At 56.2% G+C, this 25,154-nt stretch overlaps 1 protein-coding gene across 1 annotated transcript in view; it reads right to left on the reverse strand.

Annotated features, from left to right (window-relative positions):
* Positions 1 to 6,020: 6,020 nt before the first annotated feature.
* DRGX (dorsal root ganglia homeobox) overlaps positions 6,021 to 25,154 on the reverse strand; it is a 28,011-nt gene continuing 8,877 nt past the window's right edge. Inside the window, exon 7 of the mRNA XM_084903615.1 lies at positions 6,021 to 7,699. Within this exon, the coding sequence (XP_084759741.1) occupies positions 7,434 to 7,699 (266 nt within the window). The 3' untranslated portion in view covers positions 6,021 to 7,433. The remainder of the gene's footprint in view (positions 7,700 to 25,154) is intronic.

The raw sequence follows: 25,154 nt of genomic DNA on the forward strand, positions 1-25,154 counted from the left end.
CCAAGACAAGCACCCGGCATTCCATCTCCTCTGGACAAATTACCCCAAAGAGTTAATAAGACATCATCAACTTCACTTTCTCCTGCTCAGTTCTTTCCAGTCTCCATCAGCAAGACTTTTTCATATTAAAAATATGAAATCATGTTTAATGGATTTTCTCCAACAAGCACATGAAAATGTGACCAATGTCACTAATCATTAGGGAAATGCAAATCAAAACCACCTCACTCACATTAAGATGGCCTCTATCAGTTAGACAAATCAACAACTGTTGGTAGGGTGTGGAGAAATTGGAACCCTTTTGCTCTATTGGTGGGAACTTAAAATGTTGAAGCCACTGTGGAAGACAATATGGTGTCTTCTCAAAAAATTAAAACTAGACTTATATGATCCAGAAATCCCAGTTCTGGGTATACACCCAAAAAAAAAATGAAAGCAGGGTTTTAAAGAGATATTTGAACACCCATGTTCATAGCAGCAGCATTCACAGCAGCTAGAAAGTAAAAACAACCAGTGTTCACCAGTGGATGAATGGATAAACAAAATGTGGTCTGTCCATACAACAAGATATTATTCAACTGTAATACGGAGGGAAATTCTAACACATGCTACAGCATGGGTGAGCCTTGAGGACACTATGCTGAGTGAAATAAGCCAGTCACTGAAGGATAAATATTCATGACTCACAGGAGGTACCTAAGGAAACAGAAAGTGGGATGGTGGTTGCCAGGGGCTGGGAGAGAAAAAACGGGGAAGTTGTTGTTTAATGGGTACAGAGTTTCCATTGTGCAAAATGAAAAACTTCTGGAGATTGCATAATAATGAAGATGATAAATTTTTATATGTGTTTAACCACAATAAGAAATAAGTAAAAGTAAATTCCCTCTGTCTCATAAATATCATCATATGCTATTGACAGAGCCCCTGAGAAGTTATCCTTATATATACTATAAGGCTAATATGCAAATAGACTAAACAGCAGAACAACCATAACAACCGAACAACTGATCACTATGACGTACACTGACCACCAGGGGCGTGTGGAACATGGCAGGCATTGGCCGCAATGGGCTGGTGGAGTAGGTGAGCAGGAGCACCAGACCAAAGTGGGGCACTGTGGCAGGAGGGGCTGGGAGGCAGTGCGAAGGAAGGGCAAAGATCTGTCCCTGTGCCTACAGCAGCCTCACAGCCCACAGTTCCTTTCAAGGTGCACAAATTCGTGCAGTGGGACCCTAGTATTGTATATAATGTGTTCTCCCCATACTCAATGTGCAAACCATTGTTTAACCCTGCCTTTTTAAAAAGCATGCATGTAGCCATGGTATGACCCCATGCATGTAAGTCTTGAAATGAGAAAAGTTCAGAGATGGGGAAGAGAGCAGGGGTGCAGGGTACTGGGTAAGGAGAGTTTCTGGGTGCTGGAGCAGGTGTGTATCCTGACTGTATGTGGTTCCACAGAATGTATGTGGATGATGAGGTTTCAACACCAATCCCTAACCCTCCCCAAGATATAGCACATGTGAAAACTGGTGGGATCCAGTTTGTCCAGTGGCAGCTTCCTGTTTCAATCACTGAACTAGGCTTATGTCAATGTTGCCTTTGGGGGTGGGGACAGGTACACGGGACAGGTACTCTTTTTGCAACTTGAATGTGGATCTAAAATTATTGCACAATACAAAGACTTTTAAAAATGTTTCCACTATTTGAAGAATGTGTGCCAGTTGTAGCATTCTGGGGATAGAACCGACTTTATAAGGTGCAGTCACAGCTTTACCTCTGTATCCAGGTGCTGCCCCCACCCCCACCCACGACATGCGCTGTCTGCATGGTGCCCAGTTTACCACGTGCTCGCATCCCTTCCACGGGTTCTCCTGCCCGATGGGCCTCAACCTCCGTCGCCGCCATCACCTGGGAGAGCTCAGGGCCTCCGGCAGTAACTGCCGAATGCCGGCACCATGCCCGCCTCATCTCATCCCCCATACCCCTCCCTGCCTAACCCTTGCAGATGAGGAAACTGAGGCTTGGAGAGACAACGAACTTGCCAAGGTCCCAAGGCCAGATCTGGTGACGCCCCCAGCCAGGCTCCCGTACCCCCTACCGGCCACCAGGGCTGCCACCTGCAGACTGGTCTCTGGCAGCAGGTGGGAGGCCAGCCAGTGGGGACAGGGCACTAATTCACGCTGTGGGCAGAGCAGCTGCTCGAGCCCCTGCGCCCGGGGCCACGCCGCTCTTATGCTCCTGGTGGATAAAGTGCTCCACTTAGAGCTCTCTCCGGCTGCGGGGCCATTAGCTCGCTGCCTCCTGGAAAAACCATTTGGCCAGCGCTGACAGATGTGGCCATTACACAATCACTTAGCCCCTCCAGCTGCCCCATCCCGACCTTGGGAGGGGGAGGGCCTCGAGGCCTGCAAAGCCCTGGGGAGGGTCCACAGATTCACTTCCTGGCCACGCCTCCCCTCTGCCCCAGGCTGGTTCCTCAGGCGCAGCTGCTGCAGCAGGAGGCAGCTCCTCAGATGCAGGGTCTCAGGCTGCCAATGACCTTGCTCTCCGGAGAGCTGTTCACAAACTGCCTTCACATGCATCATCTCCCTTGATCCTCCCGCATCCCCGTGGAGGCGAAATGAGGATTATTGCTTCCACTGTACGGATGAAGAAGTGAGGGCCAGAGAGGCTGCGGAGCTGGCCCGAGACCCCACGGCTAATAGTGTCAGTCAAGGGGCCGACCTCGGGCCGCCGAGTCCCAGACTGTGGGGCACTGCCCACCCACACTGCGGGGTCCTGGTGAGAGGTTAGGGTGCGTGGGAAACTCACACAGCCTCAGAGCAGGGCCCCGTGGCCAGGGCGGGCCAACGGCTGCATGCCTCTGTTGAGCAAAAGTGTGAGTCCTCGCCCCCAGGGGCACCTGCCCCACTGGCAGAGCCAAGACAGCCCTTGACCTGGCAGGCACCAGCTCAGGTCGCTGTATCCAACACCTCCCTCATTCTCTGGACCCTTTGCTCAAGCTAGAGGTGTGCCCTCCCAGCCAAGGGCCCCCAGCAGACTTCAAAGCATTTGGCAGCTGGCAAACCTGTCCCCACCAGCATCTCAGGATGGAGGCAGCTGTGACAGCTGGGCACCTGGCTGCTCCAGGCCAGAGCTCTGACAATGGGCTCTGTCCCCGCAGGGCCCTGGAGCCTGGACACACCCAGCAGAGTTGGGGAGCCAGGGGCAGTGGGAGGGGGCAGTGCCCAAGGCCCAAAGAAGAGCCCTGGGGAGCAATGGCCCATCCCCTGCACATAGCCGGGCTTGGGAAAGAAGCAGACGAGCCCGACAGGCCACCCTCCGGCTCAGAGCCCTGAGTGCAGGCGGCAGGCGGCAGCAGCGAGAGAAGGCCCAGCCTCCTCAGACCCACCCAACAGAACGCAGAGAGAAGGCCGTGGTGCTCCAGGATGCCAGGCGCAGAAAGACGGCGCTGGAAAGCCCACATCGGGCAGGGGCAATCGCTCCTATAAAATGCCCTTCCTGGGGGGTTATAGGCAGGTCCTGGTTTATACACACTTGCTGCCCTGCCTCTGCTGCAGGACCGGAAGCACCGGCTGGAAGAAAGGAGGCTGAGGCTGCCCCGGGACATGACGCTACAGACCCTGCACCTGACAGCCCGGCACTGTGCCTCTCCCTTCCCCTCTCCCCCGGGCAGTCTGTGGTGCTGAGCCCTGGGCTCCAGAATGGAGTGTTGTTGTCCCTGGGGCGTGGTCTAGACATGGGCAGGCTGAGGAGGACAGCTCAGGGGACCCCTGGGTATTCCCCAGCCCAGGGCCCAGGAGCTCCGTGGGTGTGAGGCGGAGCATACTCCATGGGTGTGAACACAGCAAGGTGCTGACCACGTAGTGGGGAGAATGCCACATGCTGGGCTCCCTGTCCAGGAGCGAGCCCAGAAATGGAGCTGTTACATTTCTAAAGACAAGTCCTGCCGTCCCTCCAGCCTGTCTCTGGCCATCCATGTCAGCCTCTGATTCACTGCCTCAGCAGGAGCTGGTTTCTCCCCATCTGCGCCCTCGTCTGCCTCCAGTGTGGCCTCCCAGGCTGGGCACACTCCAAGTGTCTGCCAGGCACACGCCCATGTCCGAGAACGTGTCCCCTCCCCAGGGCGGGGCCAGGGCAGCCACGCCCGATGGGGCCAGAGGTGAACGTCCTTGTGCGGTGGAGCGAGAGCGACGGGCGTCTCCACTGCCCTTCCTCTGGGCGGGCCGCAGCCAGCAATGGACTCCTGGGATCTCCGAAGACGTGTGTGAGGCTGGTGCCATTGCTGTGCCATTTTACATGAGGGAGGACGACACCCAGGGAGGGCTGGTGGCTCACCCAGGGTCCCAGGCCAGTGACGCTTGGGTATTGAAGAGGCAGAACATGCTCTCAGCCCCTTCTGAGTTCATGAAAGCGTCACTGTCCTTGGTGAAGCCAGAACATCCAGAAGGGAGCATCTCTGCGTACAGAGTGGTGGCTCCTTCTTGGAGCCCCTCTTGCCGGAAGAGCCGATGGAGGGCCCGGGGACCTGGGCTCCAGCAATGCCGGGAGCCCCTGCTGGGCTGCCCGTGGGCAGGCTGGTGCGGCTACAGAGGCCAGGGCACTGGCCCAGTGGCAGAGTAAATGGGTCAGGTTGCCCTCTGCCTCTGCCAGCCTGGACCCAGGAGAAGGAGGTGCTGGGGTAGCATGTCCTCCCCTCCCCTCCCCTTCCCTTCTCTCCCCTCCCCTCCCACAGGCCCACCCGGACAGAGCCCACAGGACAAACTGCTCCTTGTCGTGCCTCCACTCCCCTCTTGGGCCTTGAAGACTGAGCCCAGTTCACCTCATAAGTCATTTATTAGCACTCCCTGTGTGAGCTGTCATGAAGCCCAGCTCTCGCTCTTCCCATCAGAGCTCCAGCCAGGGAACTCTGGGGGAGTCGTCCAACCTCACTCTGCATCGCTTTTCCACCTGTGAACTGGGCAGTACTCACCTGTAGGACCGGGAAGCTATCCTCTGTGATCCAGGCAATGAGGTAGTGGCAGCGTCTTATAAATGGGATTGTTTATGAAGGGAGAGCCTCCTACCCACTGAGAGGAGGCAGTGGGTATTCCTAATCAAGCCCCCACTGAGGAGTGGAGGGCGCCTCTGAGGCGGTCCTCCCCACCCGGTGTGTGCATTAAGGAAGGCTCTTCTGAGGGCTCCAACTCGCAGATGAATCATAATCGCCAATGAATCAATCTGGGCCTACAGGCCCCGCCCAGCCTGCAGCCCAGCTGCCTGTCACAGTCACATTACCAACTCCTGCACACGGGCAGCCACAGGGCTCCGTCGACGGCCACCCTCACGCCCAGGACAGGCGGGCAGCCTCCTGCAGGCACTGGCTCCAGGGGCTCTGGCCTGCCCAGCACCCTGTCTTGTCCCAGCATCTGCTGAAGGGTTCCTGAGCCCCGGCCTCCAGCCCTCGGCCTGGAAGCTCCAAGAGATTTCCATTTGCACGGCCCCAGCGGAGGGGGGCGCCCCACGCAACCTCCAGCCCAGAACAGAGGGGACCTGAGCTCCACGGGTCTTTCTTTGCAACTCCTCTACATTTATTCGATATTTAAACAAACAGAGACAACGGCATGCAGGGGTCCTTTCTGCCTGTGTACAAGACCAAGTCCCGGCTTCTCTGCAGAGGGCTGCCATCTTCCTTCCTCAGGACCGGCAGGCAGGCTTCTCGGTGTTTTCCAGTTTTGCACAGTCACTAGAGTGTCGCATCATGAATTATTAAATCAGTACTTCGTGGTAATACATAATTTCTTATCAATTATTCATGCTAATGTGTGTGTAGTTTACTTAATTGTGTTATTGACGATCAAAAGTAATTTCCTGAAAGTCCTCAAGGACACAAAATTTAATCAGCGTAACTACTTTTCAGATGCAATGCTGTTAAGTATTCTTAATTTGCTCAACAGTTCACTTATTTATGTACCTTTCTGGAGGAAATACGAGTTTAATCAAACAATTAGATTGAAGAGTTAGTGTACATAAGGGCTGGAGCTTGCATCGTTCAACCCAACATTCGTAATTACAGCGGAATGGAAGCGCCGTTGCCGCTCTTTGGCAAGCCGTTTCGTCTTGGTACTCAACAAGCAACCTACAGCAGGAAAAGGGCGTGTGTGTTTCTGAGGAGACCGTGTGTTTTATCAAACGCTTTGCAGTAATCAGAGACGAGGCACAACACACTCAGGGATATTGTTGGGGGCTTGGCGGGGAGGGTAAGAAGCGGGCCGGGCGATCTGAAGGTGGAGCCTTTTGACTACGGAAACTGAAAGGAGAATCATCGTCGTAATGGTGGAAGGGTTTGCATGGAAACACCCCGTGAGCCGTGGAAGACCGCGCCCCCCGGGACCAGACGCCTGCCGGGGAAGCAGGCCCCGCGCTATTGCACATTTCCCTTTCATCTCGCAAGTCCACTGCCCACAGAGAAGGCGAGGAAACGGACACCCTGGGCCAACAGAGATCGCTGCGTCCGGCCCTTTTGAACGAGCCCTCGCCCGCTCCATTCTGCACCAGGCACCCTCATCTTGGCTCCTCCTGTGTCTCCTTCAGTTAAAAGGACCAAACCACCACCCGAGAGCTCTCTCTGTGCGCCGGGGACCTGCGGTCAGGTAGTCAGTCCGGTGCGACCTTTGTCCGTGGCATCCTGGGGCTCTCCCCTCCGAGGACGAGCAGCTTCCCTGGACCAGGCGCTGCTGTCCGCTGACCCAGAGGCCAGTCCCGATGGCAGGGCCTGTAGCGTGCGGCCACACCGGCCATGCCCTCAGGGTCAGGATGCGGCCCCAGCTCCCGGGTTGGCAGCCTGTCTGGCCACAAGAGCCCAGTGAGAACCGCCGTGTCCCCCAAGAGAGTTGCGCACCATCAGCCTCTGCCCCCGCCCCTATCTTCTCACCTTCTGACTATCCAATCCCACAACCAATAGGTTTCAAGGAGACATGGGTGTGGCTGCTGGGCGTGGTAGAGGGAAGAGTTGGTTGGAATTCCAGCAGTTTCCTGGCTCTTAATGGACCAAGGACAGTCCCATCTCATAGCATGAGGCTTAGCCCTGGGCATCTCGTGTCACAGTTCTTGGAGGTGACCAGACCATCAATGGCGTCCAGGAAATGGACAGGAAGGTGATGGGGGCAGCACTCTACTTCCCCCCAAGCCTTCTGGGCACAGAACAAAACCCGACAGGTCCCACCACAGAGGCGGCTCCGGTGCCACCAGTGCCATCAGGACCTGTCACCAAAGCAGCCAGGACCACACGGGCCACTGGCAGGACGCCAGGGCACTCCCCAGACAGCAAGGGAGCGGTGCTCTCATCCCTTCCAGAGTTCAGGAGAAGGCTCTGGGCGGCTGGCTTCTCCCTGTTTTCCACGGGGCTGAGGCGGGAGGAGCAGGGATGGGGGAGGGTGCCAGCTGGCACTCCCTCATACGCTCTTCTCACCCTCACTCTGTTCCGTGGCCGGAGGGGTCTTGTCCCGGCTGCCGGCGGGGGGCGCTGGCTTGCTGGCAGGGCCCGGGCTGCTGCTGGTGGCTGGCAGGAGGTTGGCGGACTGCAGGACGGCCTCCGAGTGCTCGCGAGCCTTCATGCGCAGGGCGGCCACGCTGGCCGTGCGGTTGCTCTGGCAGCCGTAGGGGGGGAGGAAGGAGAGCCCCATGGGGTCCGGGACACAGCAAGAGCACAGCGGGCCCCCTGGAGGGAGGAAGCACAAGAGGCTGCCATCACTGTCTGTGTTCTGTCTCCCAGGATCTGCGTGGGAGCAAAGGGCTGCTCCATACTGCAGCTCTGGACACTGAAGGGCCAGGTCACAAATGCTCAGGCCCGGAAGCTGCACAACTCGATACCCAGCGGGTCGTCCAAGGGATCGTCAGAGCATCAGAGACCTGCCCTCCCCAGCCACCTGTGTGCGGAGCCGGGTCTGGGCTTGTCTGAGCCTGAACATCCACTTCTGTGAAATGGAGGGATACCTACCTCACAGAGCCTAATGATAAAAGCCCACCATCCCTACACTGTGTGCAAAGCACCCTAAGAACTCCGGGGCCCGCGGTTAGACTTTAGTGGTGGGAGGCGGGGAAACCCAGCCACCTCTGCCGGATGCTATACAGGCCCCCCAAAGAGGAGCCTTACCCCGAGCACCCCGACTCCTTTGTTTTGCAAGCACCATGCAAAAATCCACGTGGAACATAAGAGGGGGCGTGGCCTCCAAGGTCACAGAAGCCACAGAGCCCGCTGGGCTCACCCATTGGGAAACCAGGGTAGCTGTTTACAAATGAGAGGAGAATATTATTTTCCTTTTAACGTATAAAAACTATCCACCCAGTGGCTACTAACTTGTTGGGACACAAATACTGAGCTACTCAGGCCTAACCAGTTTTGAGCAGAACCTTTGGCTATTTCTTCTGCCCAAGAACGTCCTGAGAGTGTGAGACGCTCGGGCGCTGTGGTCTGAGGCTGAGACCCTCTGAAGGGACCGGTTTGGCCAGCACTTGGCACAGGTCCTGTGTGGATGGGGTCTCAGAGCCACTGCCTGGCCCAGCCCGCCCACCGGCCCTGCCTGGCCCTCTCCACTGGTCGTCCTCGGCCTTGCCTTTATTCAGGGACTGCCCACGGGCACCTGGCCCCGCTCTCGGCCTGGGGACTAATCAGCACCTCTGGTGGAGGGGGCATGCAGAGGCCGTGTCTCTGATGCCGAGGCAGGGTGGCGAGGGCTGTGGCTATGTGAACGGGACACAGTGCTTGGCAGAGACCTGAGTGCGGGAGTTGGGGAGACAGGTGTGCGTGTGCAGAGCCTGACAGCTGGGGGAAGAGCAGGAGCCGCCAGGCGGGGACAAGTCTCCGGGCGCTCGGAGTGCCTAAAGCCAGAGGCTGCAGCTGAGGGGGTGGCAGATCGGTGGTCGGGGGCCACCAAGGCCGCAGGGAGAGGAAGCCTGGATGCTCTGAGTAGAGCCTCCAGCTTCTCTGCACCGGGGGCCGGGGAGGCTGCTCAGCCCTGCAGTCCCAGCGGGCGGGGAGGTGGCGGGAGGGGCCGGACCCGGGATTTTGCCAACGGTGAGAGCCTGCGCGGGTTGCTCACAGACTGCCAGAAGAGAAAGGGAAAAGGAGACACAGATGACACCTAGGTTTGGGCCTCAGCATCTGAATGAATGAATGAATAAACGAATGAATGTGCCATTTCCAAGATGGGGACAAACAGAGAGGAAGGTGTTGAGGGGGAGGGGGTTGGCCATGGTCCTATTGGCCATCTGAGTTCCAAGGGAGAGCTGAGCAGTGCTCGGCGGTGCTGTACCCCCTCCTCCCTGAGGGCTGCCCATGGGCTGCCAGGGCCCAGCACTGGCAGGTGGGGCGGCCGAGGTGCACAGACCTTGCACCCAGAAGGGGTGGGTAGACTCAGCTGCCAACATGACATAATTTGAGGGACTTTAAGAGCCCCTTGGTAGGTCGAAGGTGGCCCCCATTGTGGTCCTGCAGGAGCTGAAGCAGCCTCAGCCTGCGGCCAGCGGGGAGGGGCTGCGGAGCCAGGCCTCCCCAGGAGAGGAGAGGGCCGCGACGGCCATGCCGAGGACACTGGGACTCAGTGCCTGTCCCTCCATTGCTGCCCCACCGGCCCTCCGCCCTTTCTGAGAGTATTCACCGACTTTGGGGACAGCAGCTTTGCAAAAGGAGTGTTTTGGACCAAAACCCATGCTTGGTGAACCCTGTGTGGCCTTCCAACCCTCCTGTGCTGGGCACCACCGCCCTCCGTGGCCCTCTCCGGTGCTGCAGGCCTCCCGGCAGGCCCACACGCAGGCGCAGCCGAGCCCGCCCTGAGCGCTGTGGGGACCATGGCCAACGCCGCTCCGGGCACAACCTCCCAACAGCTCCAGGACTGACTCTGCCGGGAGCCTCTTTTGCAGAGGAGGAGACTGGGTTAAACACTAAGGGGCCGAGCTGACCTCACACCAGGCAGAGGCCTGCCCTTCACCATTGAGTCCCTTCATTAAAGAGGACACAGTCCCCTCCCCCCAGGGGCCTCCTGCAGGTGCGCCTGGGACTGGGGGGGCGGGCTGGGCCTGGGAGTGAGGGCTGGGACTGGGGGTGCGGGCTGGGACTGGGGGTGCAGGCTGGGACTGAGGACACCTCCACCCTGGCAGGCTCTCCTCACATTCCTGGGGCTTCACCCAGCATGGAGCCTCCTCAGGGCTCCTGGTTATGCTGCTTCAGAGCCCTTGCCTTCAGCTTCACAGACGGGCCTCGGGGGCAGTGCGCAGCCAATCCAATGCTGCAGGCCTGTTTGTTGTCTGTCTCCCCCACACCCCCCAAAAACTGCAGGCTCCCCATGGGGGGGTGGGGGAGGGCTGGGCTGAGGCTCAGGCACTGTTCCCAGCAGCGCCTGCATGCCCTGCGGGGTGTGCCTGTCAGTGTGGCTCTGTCCCCAGCACCCAGCAGTGGGTCAGTCCCGGGGAAGTGTTTGTGGAAGCGGGGACGGCGGCAGGGAGGGCGCCTGGCCCCACGCCCCTGTGGAATGGCCTCAGGAGGCAGCCTGGACAGCACAGCCAGGGCCACGGCACAGCAGCCGCTTGTCACTCCCTCCCCCTTCCTCCAACAGGCTCCTGTGCCAGCCAGGCACGCCTCCCTCACACACCTGTGGGCCCTTTCTCTTCCTCCCCAAGCCTGTGTGGGCAGAACCAGACCCACTGCTGACTCTCATCACACTCTGGCCGCCCCAGGGTGGCACTGCCCAGAGGGTGGCACTGCCCAGCCGCCCTCTGGGTAAGGGCTGTGCCCGGGGAACTGCCGGGGGGGCACAGCGCTCAGCAGGGGACCAGGACGCGGGCCTTCCCTGGGTGCCACGGGAGGAGAGGCAGCGGTCACTTCCTGCCTGTTTGACCACCGGGCCGATGCAGCAGGCAGCAGACACCAACACAGACCACAAGCTGATGTTTAAGGGAATTCTGAGAGCCAGCCCGAAGCCGGCACCCCTGGCGGGCCTCAGCCTGGGCCTTTCCAGCGGAAACAAAGAACTGACAGCGTCAGCCCCAAGGCCTCTCACACAGCCACACTGACAGGCACCGCCACCCGCAGGGCGCTGCTGGGAACAGTGCGGCCACAGCCAGGGACCCCCTGGAGGGTGACTGGGGAAGGAGGCTGCCTTCCCTCCACTCCCCTCCCACCGGGGAGCGCACGTGCGGAGACCCACAGCATGAAGAAAGCGAGCAGCGCGGCGTAGAAACACTGAAGCTCTCCTCCTCTGTGTCTGTAGGGTTTGTCTCACTTTTCTGCAGTGAATGTGAACTTCTTTTAATTTCAGAATCCTGACTAATTTTAATGGGCGTTAAAAAGAAGGAAGACGGAGTCAGACGCCGTCCGCACACGAGAAGGGGCTGCGGGGGGCCGGGAGCCGGAGCTCTGAGCTCGTAGGTGCGGAGGTCACAGGGGAGCCTCCCGGGGCTGAGGCTGTCAGGGACCTGGGAGGGCCGCTGTCTGCAGGCTCCGCCCTGGGCATCCGCCCCAGTCAGGGCCACTCAGCCTGTCTGAGGCTGCCTCTTGCTCCAATGTAAGCAGCAAAGGGGGAGTGACATCGTCTGAGACCCAATGGCTGTGTCACCTGCAGGATCAAGTGCCACCGGGACAAGACAGGGCTCCCTCCCCTGGTCCACAGCCTGGTCCACAGCCTGCCCCGCTAGGTCACACGCCACAGCAGCCACCGATAGCCGCACTGCTGGCCTGCAGAACCCAGGTGCGGGCAAGAGGAATAAACTCACTCACAGAACTGAGGTGAGGCTGCGGGAGAGAGAGAGGCACCAGGCACACCCTCCAGCTCACCCCCACACTGGACAGGTGGGGAAACTGAGGACCAGAAAAACCCAACAACCCGGAAACTGGTTAAAAACTGTAAGCGCTATACAGACAGCATATATATATATATATATATATATATATATATATATATGTGTGTGTGTGTGTGTGTGTGTGTGTGTGTGTGTGTATGTATATGTATGTATGTATATATTATGCAAATTAGCCAAATTAGTCATGACTGGCTCAAGGAGGCTGCATCACGACCTCTCAAGAGGAGCTGTGCATGCAGATGGGTGGGAGGGGAGTGTGAGCTGCCCCAGCGAACTGGGGTGTGTCCCCAGCGACCTGTGGTGCAGCTCAGATCACACCCCGGTGGGTGGCGGCAGCAGCCAGAGCAGAGCAGCCCGGGTCCCGGGTGCCAGAGGGAAACCAGTGCCGGCAGCCAGGGGAAGGAAGGTCTATTCTTGCACAAATCTTCATGCATCGGGCCTCCAGTAGTATTATGAGGCCATTAAAAAAAAAAAAGAAAGAAAAGAAAATCCTATCGCCTGTTGTAACATGGATGAACTTCAAGATCATCATGCTAAGTGAATTAAGCCAGTCTGAAAATGTCAGATTCTGTGTGATTCCACCTCCAGGCAGTCACAGAGAGAGGAAGCAGAGGCTGCTGCGGGAGGGGAGCAGGGCGGCGGGGGCTCTGGTCGGATGGGGAGGGTCTGGGCTTGGGAAGATGACAGAGGTCTGGAGATGGAGGCTGGCGGTGGTCACACAGCAAGAGGCATGTGCTTAATACAGTTGAACGGTAGGTACACTTAGAGCTGGTTAAGATGGTAAACTGCATCTTAGTGTATTTTACCACAATTAAAACTAAAACGAAATAAAATAAATTCTTAAACCTGAACCAAACGAGCGTACAGGTCAAGGTTACAGAAAGAGGAGGAAAACCCAAGGCTGTGAAGACCCCTTTAGGGCTCCTCCCGGGGTGAAGACCTTGAACGTCCTTCACCCCAACATTCCGCCTCACCTCACGGGCTGACGCCCTCCGCCTGGCCTGCCTGCGCGGCTTTGGCTAAGGGAGCGTCGCCCGGTTCACACACATCCTTGGGCCCGGCCTCTGTCCCCAGACTCTGCACCCGGACGGCTGGGCGGGCGTTTCCACAGCAGACAGCGGACCCACGCGGGCCACCCACACTGCATGCAGACAGCCCCTCACAGACGCCACCTCTTTCCTCATCTGCACTCCAAGTCTGACCAGTAGCTCAGGATGCTCACAGGTGAGCAGTCACAGGGCAGGATGCTGCAAATGAGCCGGAGGCGTCCCCTTCTCCCTGCCCTGGCCTGCCCTGGATGAGAACGCCGACTTGCAGATCAGAGTGTAGACGGCAAGACCGGGAGGCCATCCGCGCAACAGACGAGACCAAAGGCAAACAGGAGACAGCTCTAATGCAATGACACTTGTCAAGGAGGCTGTGAGGTCTGACCTCTGCCAGTAGTCCGCTGTGCAGGCAGCGTGGCTCAGCAGCAGAGCACGTGGTCAATGTGCCTTCACCGGGAGCCGGTGACACCCTATGGGGGTGGCTGCCTTCACAGAGGCAGAGCCTGTAGGAAAAAAGGAGGATGAAGTCCTCTCCCTGTGTCATGGTCAGACCATCCGACTAGAGAGTGGGAGGGGAGAGGGGAGAAAGGAGGGGAAAAGAGAGAAGGGGAGGGGAGGAGAGAATGGAGGGAGATGGGTGAGAAGTGGAAGAAGTGGGACGTTTAGCGGGGTTGCCCCGGGCACAGTGGATGTGAGGTAACTGCTGCCAACTCTCTCTCTGGTGTGGAGGGTGGGATAGAAGCAAAGACGGAGGGAGGAGAAGAGGGGTTTCTTTCTTTCGGTCAGTGTGCCAAGCATGCGAGACGGGCGCTCTGGGAGTGGTGGTTCTGGTCATGACACCCCGAAGGCCCCTGACAGACGCTGTAGAGACACTGCACAGTGTGGTCTGCCCTGGACACGTTTCTAAATCTCTTTCAACAACAACAAAAAAAAGCACACACACACAAAAAAAAAATGAGTTTCAGAGTGCAGTGTGAATCCCAAAGTGGAGTTCTCTTCAACTTTAACTTAGAGTTTCAGAATTTCAATGCTTACAATCAGATATAAAGCTTCCAACAACCAGCATCTCTCTTAACTCCTATAACCACTTCTTAACAAAGGAAAAAATATTTCCACAAATAGGATCATTATGAAACTGTTGCTGTTTTCTCCGTAATCTCACGGCACCAATAGCATCGGCAGATGTGTCCTCCTGCCCAGACACCTCCCTCAGCCTGACGCCACGGACACCCAGAGACACACGGGAGCTTTGTCCTCTGCGGTGCCAGGGCAGCGGCGGGAAACCCAGACCCCACACCATGTCCTCTGCCCATGTCCTCACCAAGGGTGTGAAGACTCTTCCGAGTGCACTTCCAACATGTCGCTCGATTAGAGCAATGTGGCTGCCAACGGCAGACATACTGAGGGGCAACACAGAGAAAATAGACCAAGAGGTGTAATGGCCAAGAAGCCCAACGTGCACAGGAACCAGGGCCATTCAGCAGAGGGCAGGCACGCAGGGCCCTGGAGGGTGGCTGAGGTCACGGCTGCCCAGCAGGAGCCGGCACAGAGGCGATGTGTGGAGGGGCCTGAGACCAATAAGGGTCGGCCCAAAGAGGGAGGGCCCGGGCTGTCTGTATTACAGCGGGACGGTGACGAAGGCACTTTGGAAACTGTTGACTCCAAAGCCAAGTCGCCCGTATCAAAGCCTACAGACAGATGCCATCGGGGCCCAGGAGCTGAGGCAGAAGGAGCTGTGTGAACTGGGCTGCTGGCCCACCGCTCACAGTCCTGGCTGCTCCCCGTCTGCCCCAGTGTGGCCTCCCCACCTGAGAGAAATTTTACAACACACCTGATACTAAGTCTTCCAACAGTTACTATTTCTATAACCCAGGCAAAGTAAAGTCACAAGTCACAGCGTGCTCCATTACCAATTTGTTTCCACCATCAGCTGAAGAACTCAGATGTTCTGAGCTTCCTCCTCTCCCCCCCTCCCACCCTGCTCCCAGCACCTCGCCCCCCCAGGTGCCAGCACAGCCCCCACCTGTTCCCGGCTCCAGGGGTCTGGGTGAACCTGTCCTGTCTGACCCAAAAGGAGAGTAACTGACTCTGCCAACAGACTCTTGAGGGGTAAGCCAAACAAACTCTAAGTTCCACCTTTTAATTACTAGATTTCCAGATCTAGTAATTTAGTTTGTTGTTGCTGCTGCTGTAGTTTGTTGTTGCTGCTGCTGTTTTAAGCAATAAAAAAGCTATAATCATGAATGAGCTGAAATTTAAATTAGCTACAAGGAAAATTCCCAGAGTGGATAGCAAAAAAAAGCAGTAACCTGACTCCAAGTAGCAGTCATGGTAAAGGACACACTGAAACTATGACAATGTCACATTCTAGGAGGCTATTTAGTGCCATGAAAAAATAATAATGAAATATTAAGTTTAAAAAGCAGGTTCAGAAACAGTAAGTTAATATGATCCCCTTTTGGTACATGTATACATGTGTATATACATACATGCCCATGAATACATACCGGTAATACATATACACATAGTATATCTGGATATACATATATGTATGGCCATGTACCATATCCACAGGGGATCATAGGCGTATTTGTACATATATAAATTTATTTAAAAATAGAAAATATTTATAAATTTCAACTTTTTTATATAAAAATTTAGAACTTCCAAATAAGTTATAAAATGCATAAATTTATTAGAGATAAATGGGAAGAAAACAAATATTCATAGTGGTTGATTCTGAGTACCAGGTTATGAATGATATTTATATTTTCCTTTGTGTTTTATTATATTTTCCACTCTTTCTAAACTAACCAGATATTACCCTCGTTTAAATGGTGTCCTTTCTGCGACTGGTGGTCCCGTGTGAGAGCAGTGTCCGGAGGAGGCGGCAGGGTCCGAAGGCTGTCTGAGCCTCCAGGCCTGCAGAGGCCTCCGCTGGCGTTGTTGGCAGGCTCACCGTGCAAAACCCACCAGCGACACTCGGCCCACTTTCCATTCTGTGGGTTCGAAGTCAGTGAGTCCGTTTGCATGGGATGCAGCCAGCCCCCAGCTCGTGGCGGCCCAGAAGGCCACACCTCCTTCCAGCCCCGCCAACCTGCCCTCACCCAGGCCCCGGGAGCCACAGGCCACTCTGCAGCCTGAGCGCTGTTTGTTTGGAGAACACAATACCTGCTGGACACTAAATTAAAACGTACAATCAGATTCCCATTAAGCTACAGCAAATTCTGCTGAATTGATCCAATCAGCCTACATTCCTCTATGACATCATGCTTTAAAGGCTTGGCCTGAACATAAATACTTAATGTAATAAATACAGTCTGAAATATTTGATCTCCTTGGCAGTTTAATTGATCTACTACAGAGACTGACAGAAAAAAATTAAGTTAGTTCTGTCTCGTCTCTGCCAATGGCACGTCCTCATCACAGGGGCCATGAGCGGCAGCCTGGTCATGGCTGGTCAGCACACTGGCTTCCAGCTGAGGGGACAGAACTGAGCAAGGAAGCGGGTGCGTGGGCTTGAGATGTTTACCCCAGGTTCTGCAGCTCACGTGTTCACTTTATAGTAAAACAAATAAACAAACATTTTGTGCGTCATAATACTGGTTATTTATAGTCTGCAAGGAGCATTGAATGGGAATGTTGGTATAAAGCCTACAGTATTTACACACAGATTCATAGATGCTGTGGCTTAGTGTGCTCACCAACAACCAAACCACAACAAGGTCAAATCACCTCCAGACGGCTTCTACCGCGGAGCCCCTGAAGCACCGCTGTCTCTGCAGGATGGTTTTTATGGCCCTTTTTCTGGGAGTTTATTGAGTGTCCACCTCACCTCCCAAACTTGCTGCAAGTGCCCTGTGCCCATCCTCACCCTGCACTCCTGATCCCAACACTAGAGCGTCCTGTTTGGGGCAGAGTAAGCACTGGAGGGGAAGGGAGAGCTGTCTTTCCTGACCAAGCTGGCATGTTTTACTTCCTCAAAGTGCCCTTTCCCAGGTTCTCAGCTTCCTCAATATCCCACGGTAAGGAAAATTGTAGTTCTTACAAAAATTACCCAATCTTCTTAACACTAAAACCACCCTGCTAATTTGGCAGGTTGATCTGGTGACTTGAGCTAAGCCCTGCCCTGTCTCTATTCCAGATGTCACTCTACACTCCCTGTCCCCCACCTGCTCATGCGCTCAGCAAACTCGGTGACAGGAGTGGGCTCACCAACCATTCCCTTCGCTGTGATACAGTCTCGGGGCCAGTGCCAGGCTGCCATTTCAGCCTGGATGTCTCTGAAGGGCAAACCAACAATGACCCAGATCCAAGAACGCGGGCACAGCCCCAGGAGCCGCAGGGACATGTGTCCCAGGCAGGGCAGCGCCAGGGAGCACTGCCCACTCCCTCCAGCAGAGCCAGTCTCTGGATGGGCAGGCGGCTTCTCCTGCCGCTGGGCACAGGCCAGAGCCTCCACTCAGCTCCCTGCACTTCTGGCCCCATTGATTAACAGGAAGGGCAAACCATCAGCACCCATAGGAAATGGCTTCTGGAAAGTGAGCTGCAGTTTTCAAAGCCAGAGGATGACAGCAGGTGCCTGTAAAAGGAGCAGAATCAATACCTACGGGTAGGACACCGGGGCCTCTGGCTTGTCCTCCTCCGACAGACACACAGTGTGATCTGGGAAGTCCTGTCCCTTCTCCGGGCCTCAGTGACCCCCAAGGACCCAGGAAAAGCAGGAATCACGCATGGAGGAGATTCCTTACGGCTCTTCCCTCTCCACCCGTCTTCCTGACATCAGCCAGGCTTGGAGGGGCGAGGGCTGACCCAGCTGCTTTTCTTGTCAACCGGAGTCTGACCAGGTCCCTAGTGAGCTCTGGGCCTCACCACAGTCCTGCCAACCACCACCAGCACCTACTGGGCCTTAGGATGTGCCAGGCGTGTACACACTCCACCGACCACAGGCACTACAGGGAGGGTCCTCACGAGCCTCATGTCACAGACAGCGAGACGGGGTCTGTCCTACGTTGAACCTACAGCAAGAAGAAGGCTTGGCCATGGCTGGTCTGACTCTGTGGCCACTCTATACTCCTCTCCCAGGAGCATGGCTCCATTCAACCTTCCTCAACCTACCAGCTTGCCAGCCTCATGCCTTTGCCCATGCTCCCCTCCCTGTCCAGAGTGCCGTGCCCACTGGACAAGGCCTGCACTTCCTTGAAGCCCAACTCAAGCATCTCCACGGGAAGCTGTCCCCATTCCCACAGAGAGAGCGCTCCTCCTCCCGGCTCCCCACAGCCTGCGTGTCCTCCTTGCCTCTGGTGATTATGCCGCATGGCATGGCATTCTTTGGTCTCTCCACGCCCATCCCCAGCCTGCAAGCCCCTGAGGTAGGGTTGTGTGTCATTTACTACCAGAGGCTCAGCCGCTGGTTCATTCTGGCCAAGTGGGGTTCTCAGGGGGTGCTGGGAAGAACAGGAGGTCCCAGTAGTCCCAGGGTCCGGGAGGTGCCAGGGTGCTAGACCTAGAGTCTTCCAGGCCTACAGCAGCATGGCCTTCTTTCCTTCTTTACCCGAATCCCTCTGCCTTTTACTCTGCACCAAGCTCTGTCAGGGGCAGAGGTGAGCCAGGCATTGCCAGTTGCCTGAAAGTACTTTATGGTCAGGATTGGGATGTAAGGTAGGTTCAACCACGTGTACTAGATCCATGTCATAGACCCGGAGTATCCTTAATACAGGTGCCAGTTAGTCTCCAAAGAGGGCCTTCCAAGGAGCATCCCCCCGTATTCACACCCATGTGCAGTCCCCTCCACTGAGTCTGGGCTGGTTCTGTGATCGATTCAATCAACAGAATGCAGCAGAAGCAGCAGGGTTCTGGGTGTGAGCCTAAAGGAGGCCTGGCACCTTCTGCTCTTACACTCTTGGAGCCCAGACAGCATCTAACGGTTAGATGTCCATCTAAAACTGTTTTTAGATTCTAAGGCCTCCCCTTAGGCCTGCTGTGCACGGACAGAGGGCTCCCAGCCTCTCAGCATCCCTGCCAAGGCACCAGACACAGAACGATTCCATCTCCTATGCACCAGCCATCTGACTGCACCTCCACCTTCACGAGACCCCGGGCAAAGCAGCAGCATAACTGCCCAGCTGAACGCAGCCAGTCCTCATGGCGAAGAGATAGCAAGCCAGCGGGCAGGTCTGCTACTGCTTCGTGTTAAATTTTGGGGTAAAGTAAAGCAATACAGAAACCTGGAATGGAGACTTTTAAAACATATATGTCACAATTTCCTCGTGATCACAGATGCAAAACCCTTAAACAAAATATTAGCAAACCAAAACCCAACTATCTATAAAAATGGTATCTTATCACATCTAATTAGGTTTATTCCAAGAATTCACAGGTGGTTTAACTTGTAAAAAAAAAAAATCAATCAATATAATTTATTGTATTAATATACTGAGAAAGAAAAACCATGTGATCATCTCAACATCAGCAGAAAAGTATTTGATGATTCATATTCATGATTTTTTAAAAATAATAATGAAACAAAGACTCCTATAAAGCTCAAGCAAGAAGAAAATATTTTCAGTTGATACTCCGACTCTAAATAAACACAATTGGGAAACCCCAGGAGATCAAGAAGAAGGCAAGAGTTAGTCACAAAGACACATGCTGTCTGACCCCATTCACATGAAATGCCACAATCTATAGAGACACAGGACCAGGGAGGCTCTGCTCACAGTATGGGACATGAAACTTTCCAGAGCTGATCGGAGGGACCGTTCCACAGCTCACTAGACGTCCAAAAAACCACTGAGTCACACACGTTAATGGTATGTTATGTGAATTACATCTCAATGAGACTTTATAAAACATGGAGTAAAGCAAAGATGACTGTTACCACCACTTCCATTCAACGCTGCGCTAGAGGTCCGGCAGGCACAGTCAGGCAGGAAGGAAACGACTGGGAAGCGAGCACTGTCTTTAGAGACGATCGATCTTGTACATAGAATATCACAGAGAATCTATAACTAACCCTAATCACATAGATAAGTCTCACAAGCATATGCTGAGCCAAAGAGGCCAGACGTGAAATATACATACTGTATGTTATATGTATATTATATACATATTACATATGTAATATGTCAAGATTAAACAATGATGTTTCAGAAAGCCTGCTTAGGAGGTTGGCAAAGCTCTGTGACCATAAAAGTTAGCAAAGGGTTTCATTTAGGGGAAGGAAGGTGATACGAGTAGAAAGGGGTTTCGGGGTACAGACAAAGTCCCCGAGGGTGGTTCCATAGGTGCTTAAAATCATTCATTCACGAATCCTTTCTTAATCATTAATGTGTTCTATGGAATGTTCCTAATGACCATTGTATTTCACAATACAACACTTTTTACAAATTGTGCTTTTCACAAAATCACAACACAAAGGGAAAGTGGTTAAAGAGGAATGGGAGTGTGGAGAGCTTTCGGGGCTCAGCAGAGACTAGCCTTGGAGGGTGAATGCTGATTGGCCAATAAAGCCCTGGCAGTCTCAGAACCCAGACCCCTTACCCAGGCCAGGAGGCCGAGGCCAATCTCACAAAGGGAGGGCATGTTCTGGGCTAATGAAGGGGCCTTGCTCTCAGGAAGGCCATGGCCAGACCCTTGTCCATACACATCCCTCAGTCCCTCAGACACCAAGGCCTGGACTGGCCGAGTTCAGCCATGCAGGGCAGGTATGACCAGAATGCCAAGTGCCTCCAGCTCCTCCCAGCCCAGCCCTCATTTGGGACAGCTGGAGCTGCCTCCCCCATCCAGGAGAGGGAGGGGTGGGGGGAGAGAAAAGGGGGGTCAGGCCTGAGTCTCTTGCTCTGCTGCTGCTGTTGTTCTGGCCTAACTCCAGGGAGCCACAGCAGGAACGGGGCGCCCCCACATGTCCAACTGGCCCAGCAGCCTGCCCACCCCTCCTGCCTGCTCTGCTTCGGGAAAGCCTGCAGTGGCAAGGCCTCCGCCCAGCTCCAGAGCGGGGCTGTGACCCTGCATTGGAGCGCGGGCTGAGTGAGCTCTGAGAGCTCTCCCCCGGCTTGCAATCAGTGTCCATCTCACACCCAGCTCTCCGACTCCCAGCTTCCAGGCGCTGAATGTATGGAGAGCAGGCTCCGCTCTCCCGCCCCCACACACCGCCATCCTGCGGTCAGCACTTCCCCTGAGCAAACCCCAGCACCTCCCTCGGCCATTAACAGCCTGCTCTGCCTTAATGAATTGTGAGCACAGGCTGGCCATGAAGTCAGCCAGGAAAAGTCTCTGCGCGGCTGAGGCTTTTTGTCTGGACCCCATTATTGTCATGCAAACCTCCCGCCAGGGGGCCGGTCCTGCTGCCTTTTATGCAGTCTCCCTGGCACTCCCCTCACTCAGGGAGCACACTAGCTGCCCCCTGACCAGGCGAGTCTTCCCTTCCAGCCCAGAGTGCACAGCCCCCTGCAGCCTGGAGAGCCAGGGAGAGGTGGGTGCCTGGCCGGGAGGAAACGTTGGAGCAATGGGCTGTAAGAAAAGGGTGATGTCAGCGGCAATGAAGTTCAGAGAAATGGGAGACGTTTGGGAGGAGCAGACAGTTCATCGGGTCCTTTGAAGGTGAGGGGACCCAGTCACTCAGCAGCGAGAGCGGAGGAACCTGGCTGAGTGCGCATGTGCACACCTGCCCTAAGCTGTTCTAACTCCTGCCGCCCACTCAGCCCTCCGAGCGCAGACCCATGACATCAGAAGAGGAAGCAGAGGCAGAGAGCCAGTGCCTCACTCAGGCACACGAGGCTAGAGGATGAAGGAGGATTCACACAGGCAGCCACCGAGTCCCTGCCTGACACTGCTAGTGGCCGCTGGGTGAGGAAAGGGTAACTGAAGGAGGAAGCCCCACAAATGCCTGGCTTTCTATTGCCCTGCTCTGGCCCCAACAGGCCGGTTCCTGGCCTGACAAAGTAGCTGCCCACTTCCTGATGGGCAGTCTGATGCCCATCTGGGAGCCTGTGCAGCAGAGCATGGAGGCTAGTCTGCCACCCTCCCCCATGTGGGCACACTCTGCTTGACCAGCCACCCGGCCATGCCCTCCTGTTCATCAAGAGTGCCAACCCCACCCCCTGCCCTTCTCTGTGGCCCCACAGAGAGCCTCTGGGAGTGTCTGACCTATGCAGACACCTCCGTTGGCACACAGACAACCACACTGGCATGGACATCTCAGACAGAGCACAGCCCCACACGCAGTCACAGTGCCAGGCCACGTCTCTAAGCACCGAGTGGAGCTGCGGCATGTGCTGGGCCTTTCTAAGCTGGGCGGATTGTCCAAGCACAGGGCAATTCCCAGGCCGATCTTGGTTCCCCAGCTCTCCGAATGCCGCCAAACCTCAGGCCTCTACTTGAAACAGGTATCTCCAAGGAATCAAAACCAGTCGCTAGTTTGTAAGAAACCATGGTTCAGTTCCTCACCACTCGCTCGATGTGTGCGATTCCCAGCAAAGTGGCTGCTGCCTTCACCTTTTCTGGGCACTTTCCCCCCCGAGACCTAAACACTGAAAGGCAGAGCCAGGTCCCTGCATGTTCGGGGCAGGGCTGAGGTCAGGAGGTGAGCTCAGGGGCCCAGCCTGCCCGCCCACTCGTGGGGAGGCGGGGCTTGCATCACCATGCAGCAGCTGTGCACTCAGAGGCCAGGGACCTGTGCAACATCAGCACCGAGCTGCCCTGTCTGCCCGTATTCCAAAGGCACCCCTCTTTCCAGAGCCCATTCTAGGCAAGTGAGTTTGAGTTCCCATAAAACGCTAAAGGACCCAGCGGCCTCCGGGTCACTGCCAGCAGCACCTCTGAGCACCGCACTGGGGACGCCCAGCCATGCGCAGACACTTCCGGAGGCTCTCGGCACGTCCCGGGCAGGGACCGCACACCTGTCACTCAGTGCCCAGAGCCTGAAAGCCAGAACCCCAGCGCAGAGGCCTTTAACATGTAACTACACAGAACGCTCCCCAGGCCGGGTCCTCGAGCCGAGGACAGGCCTGCGCCTCAGGGAGCAGCGCTGGAGCGAGGCCAGGTGCGGCTGAGGCCTTCCCGGGACACTTGCTGACTTCAGTGCAGGACTAGGTGGCCCACTGGGACCCCTCAGCCCGAGGAAGGAGACGGCACTGGTTTGGTTCTTGAAGCTGAAAATCACTTTGACGTCTTTCTTCTGTCATTTGCAAGCTGCTCGGGCCTGGAGCAGCGGGCTGGAATCTCAGCTGGGAGGGCTGTGGTACTCAGCTCACACTGGCCTGGCCCCGGGCAGTCCCGGAAGCCTCAGAGCCGTGGGCTCAGAGCTTCCTCACTGGCCCCTACCAGCAGTGCGGCAGGGGAGGGAATGACTGACTGGCGTGGGGGAACGTAGAGAAGCCAGACTACAGAGGGAGACTGGCTGAATTAGAGGCTTGTGAGCAAGTACCTTCACCTCCCTGAGCCTCAGCTTCTCTTTAGAAAGGAACAGTGGGCTTGGGAGCCCAGAGGGGGCCTCTCGCACCCTCTGCAGGGAGTCCTCCAGCTGCTAGGGCCGCCCCTCGGTGCCCAGCAGCCCCTGGGATGCTCAGGCCAGAGGAGAGCTTGGGTCAGCCACCTGAGGGGACAGTTGAGGTGAGGGAGGCTGCTTACAGCCCAGAGACCCTGGCACTGAGCTAGGCCCTAGGAACTTGGGGTTGGTGGTCTCTTGGGCCCCATTTGGGCTATGAACTTGGTTTCTGTAGCTTGGGGGAGTGAGAAGATATGGCTGCAAGGTCAGAAAGCCATCGTGGGCCCAGCCCCTCTTACTCATGCTCCCCAAAACCACTGAGCGTTAACCGCAGGGGTGCTTCAAACCTGACCGCAGGCGCACACTTCTCCCCAGGGCCGAGGCGGAGGCTGGTCCCCAAGCTCCTCTCCGGGGCCTACGGGGCCTGACGCGCTGTGCTGAGGGCAGCCCCAGAGGCACTGGGACTCCCAGCTCAGAGCAGCCCTTCTGGAGGCCCCCTGGGGTCGGCCTTGCAGAATGCAGCAGCCACCAGCTGCAGCCATGCTCCCAGAGCTACCTGCGGCCCCAGGCCCTCGCTGGGGGTCCTTTCTATGAAGGCAAACTGAACTCAAAATCACCGGGCTGGCTGGCAGAGCACAGAAGCTGGCTTTCCTCCCTCCCAACAGGGCTTAGCCAACCAGAGGCCAGGCCGGCTGCTAAGGGGGCCAACTGGGAGTGGCCAGTGCTGAGGGGTCAGGGCAGCCGGGCAGGGACGTGGCGGGGAGGGCAGGCCCATAGGAGCTACATATCCAAGAGGACACTTGGAAGAAGGAAACAGAAAGCAGAGAGGGGGCGGGAGGGAGAAAACTCCTCACAAATGAGCAGCAGCCTCAGGCTGGTCCTACCCAGGGTTTGCCAGTTTGGCCCCAAAGACTTGGAGGCAACATGTGAAAGATGGAAAGATTCAAATAAAACTCCAGATTTATTCCCATCTGATCCCCAAGTCCCTCTTGGGGGCTCCATGTGGCCACCGAGAACCAGTCACAGTCGCTGCAGGAAGCGCTAGGGGGTTGGATGGCGCTGAGCCTCATCCCCTCGTGCCAGCTCCCTGACCGCCCAGAGGTGGCTCCGGGCTTTGGGGCTCCACCTCCCACAGTGGAAAGTCCAAACCCAGGAGCATGGCATTGGGGTCTTCAAGCTCAGGCCGCGCCAGGCACCTCCCATGGGCACCCAACATACCAGCCATCCTCCAGAAAAGCCTGGTTTTCCACCCCCAACACACCTCCCTCCCGCCCAGCATCTCTGCATGTGCTGTTGTTCCCTATCCCAGAATGCCTTTCTTTTCCTTCAGGACACTCCGTGGAGGCTCCATCACGCCCTCCTTCATCCCCCCGAGTCTAACCAAGAACCAGCTGGGGACACCTCAGGGGGGTGGGGGAAGAGCTGCCCCACCCTATTATCAGGAAGAAGCCTAGAGTTGCCCCGGACCCCCACCTTCCGGACCCTGTGACAGGCAAGGCCCCAGGGGAACACTAACACGGACCCCCCACCCTCTCTGGGCCCAGCCCTGCTCCTGGCGCACAGCAGCCTGACCCGTTACAGGAGGAGGAGGTTTGGGGGCCCCTCATCCACGGGGGGCCCAGAAATTCCGAGGGACAGCCCACAGGGTTCCCCTCTCCGGACCTGACAGATCACCCGAGTGGCTTCCACACTCAGACAACAGCAGCCACTGATAAGAAAGCCAATCTGACAGGGAGAGCCTCAGGCAGCAGGAGCTCCTGGGGCAGAGGTGCAGGCTCCACGGATGG

Source organism: Pipistrellus hanaki (genome assembly GCF_964339955.1).
Source record: "Pipistrellus hanaki genome assembly, chromosome: 14".
Classification (NCBI taxonomy): Eukaryota; Metazoa; Chordata; class Mammalia; order Chiroptera; family Vespertilionidae; genus Pipistrellus; species Pipistrellus hanaki.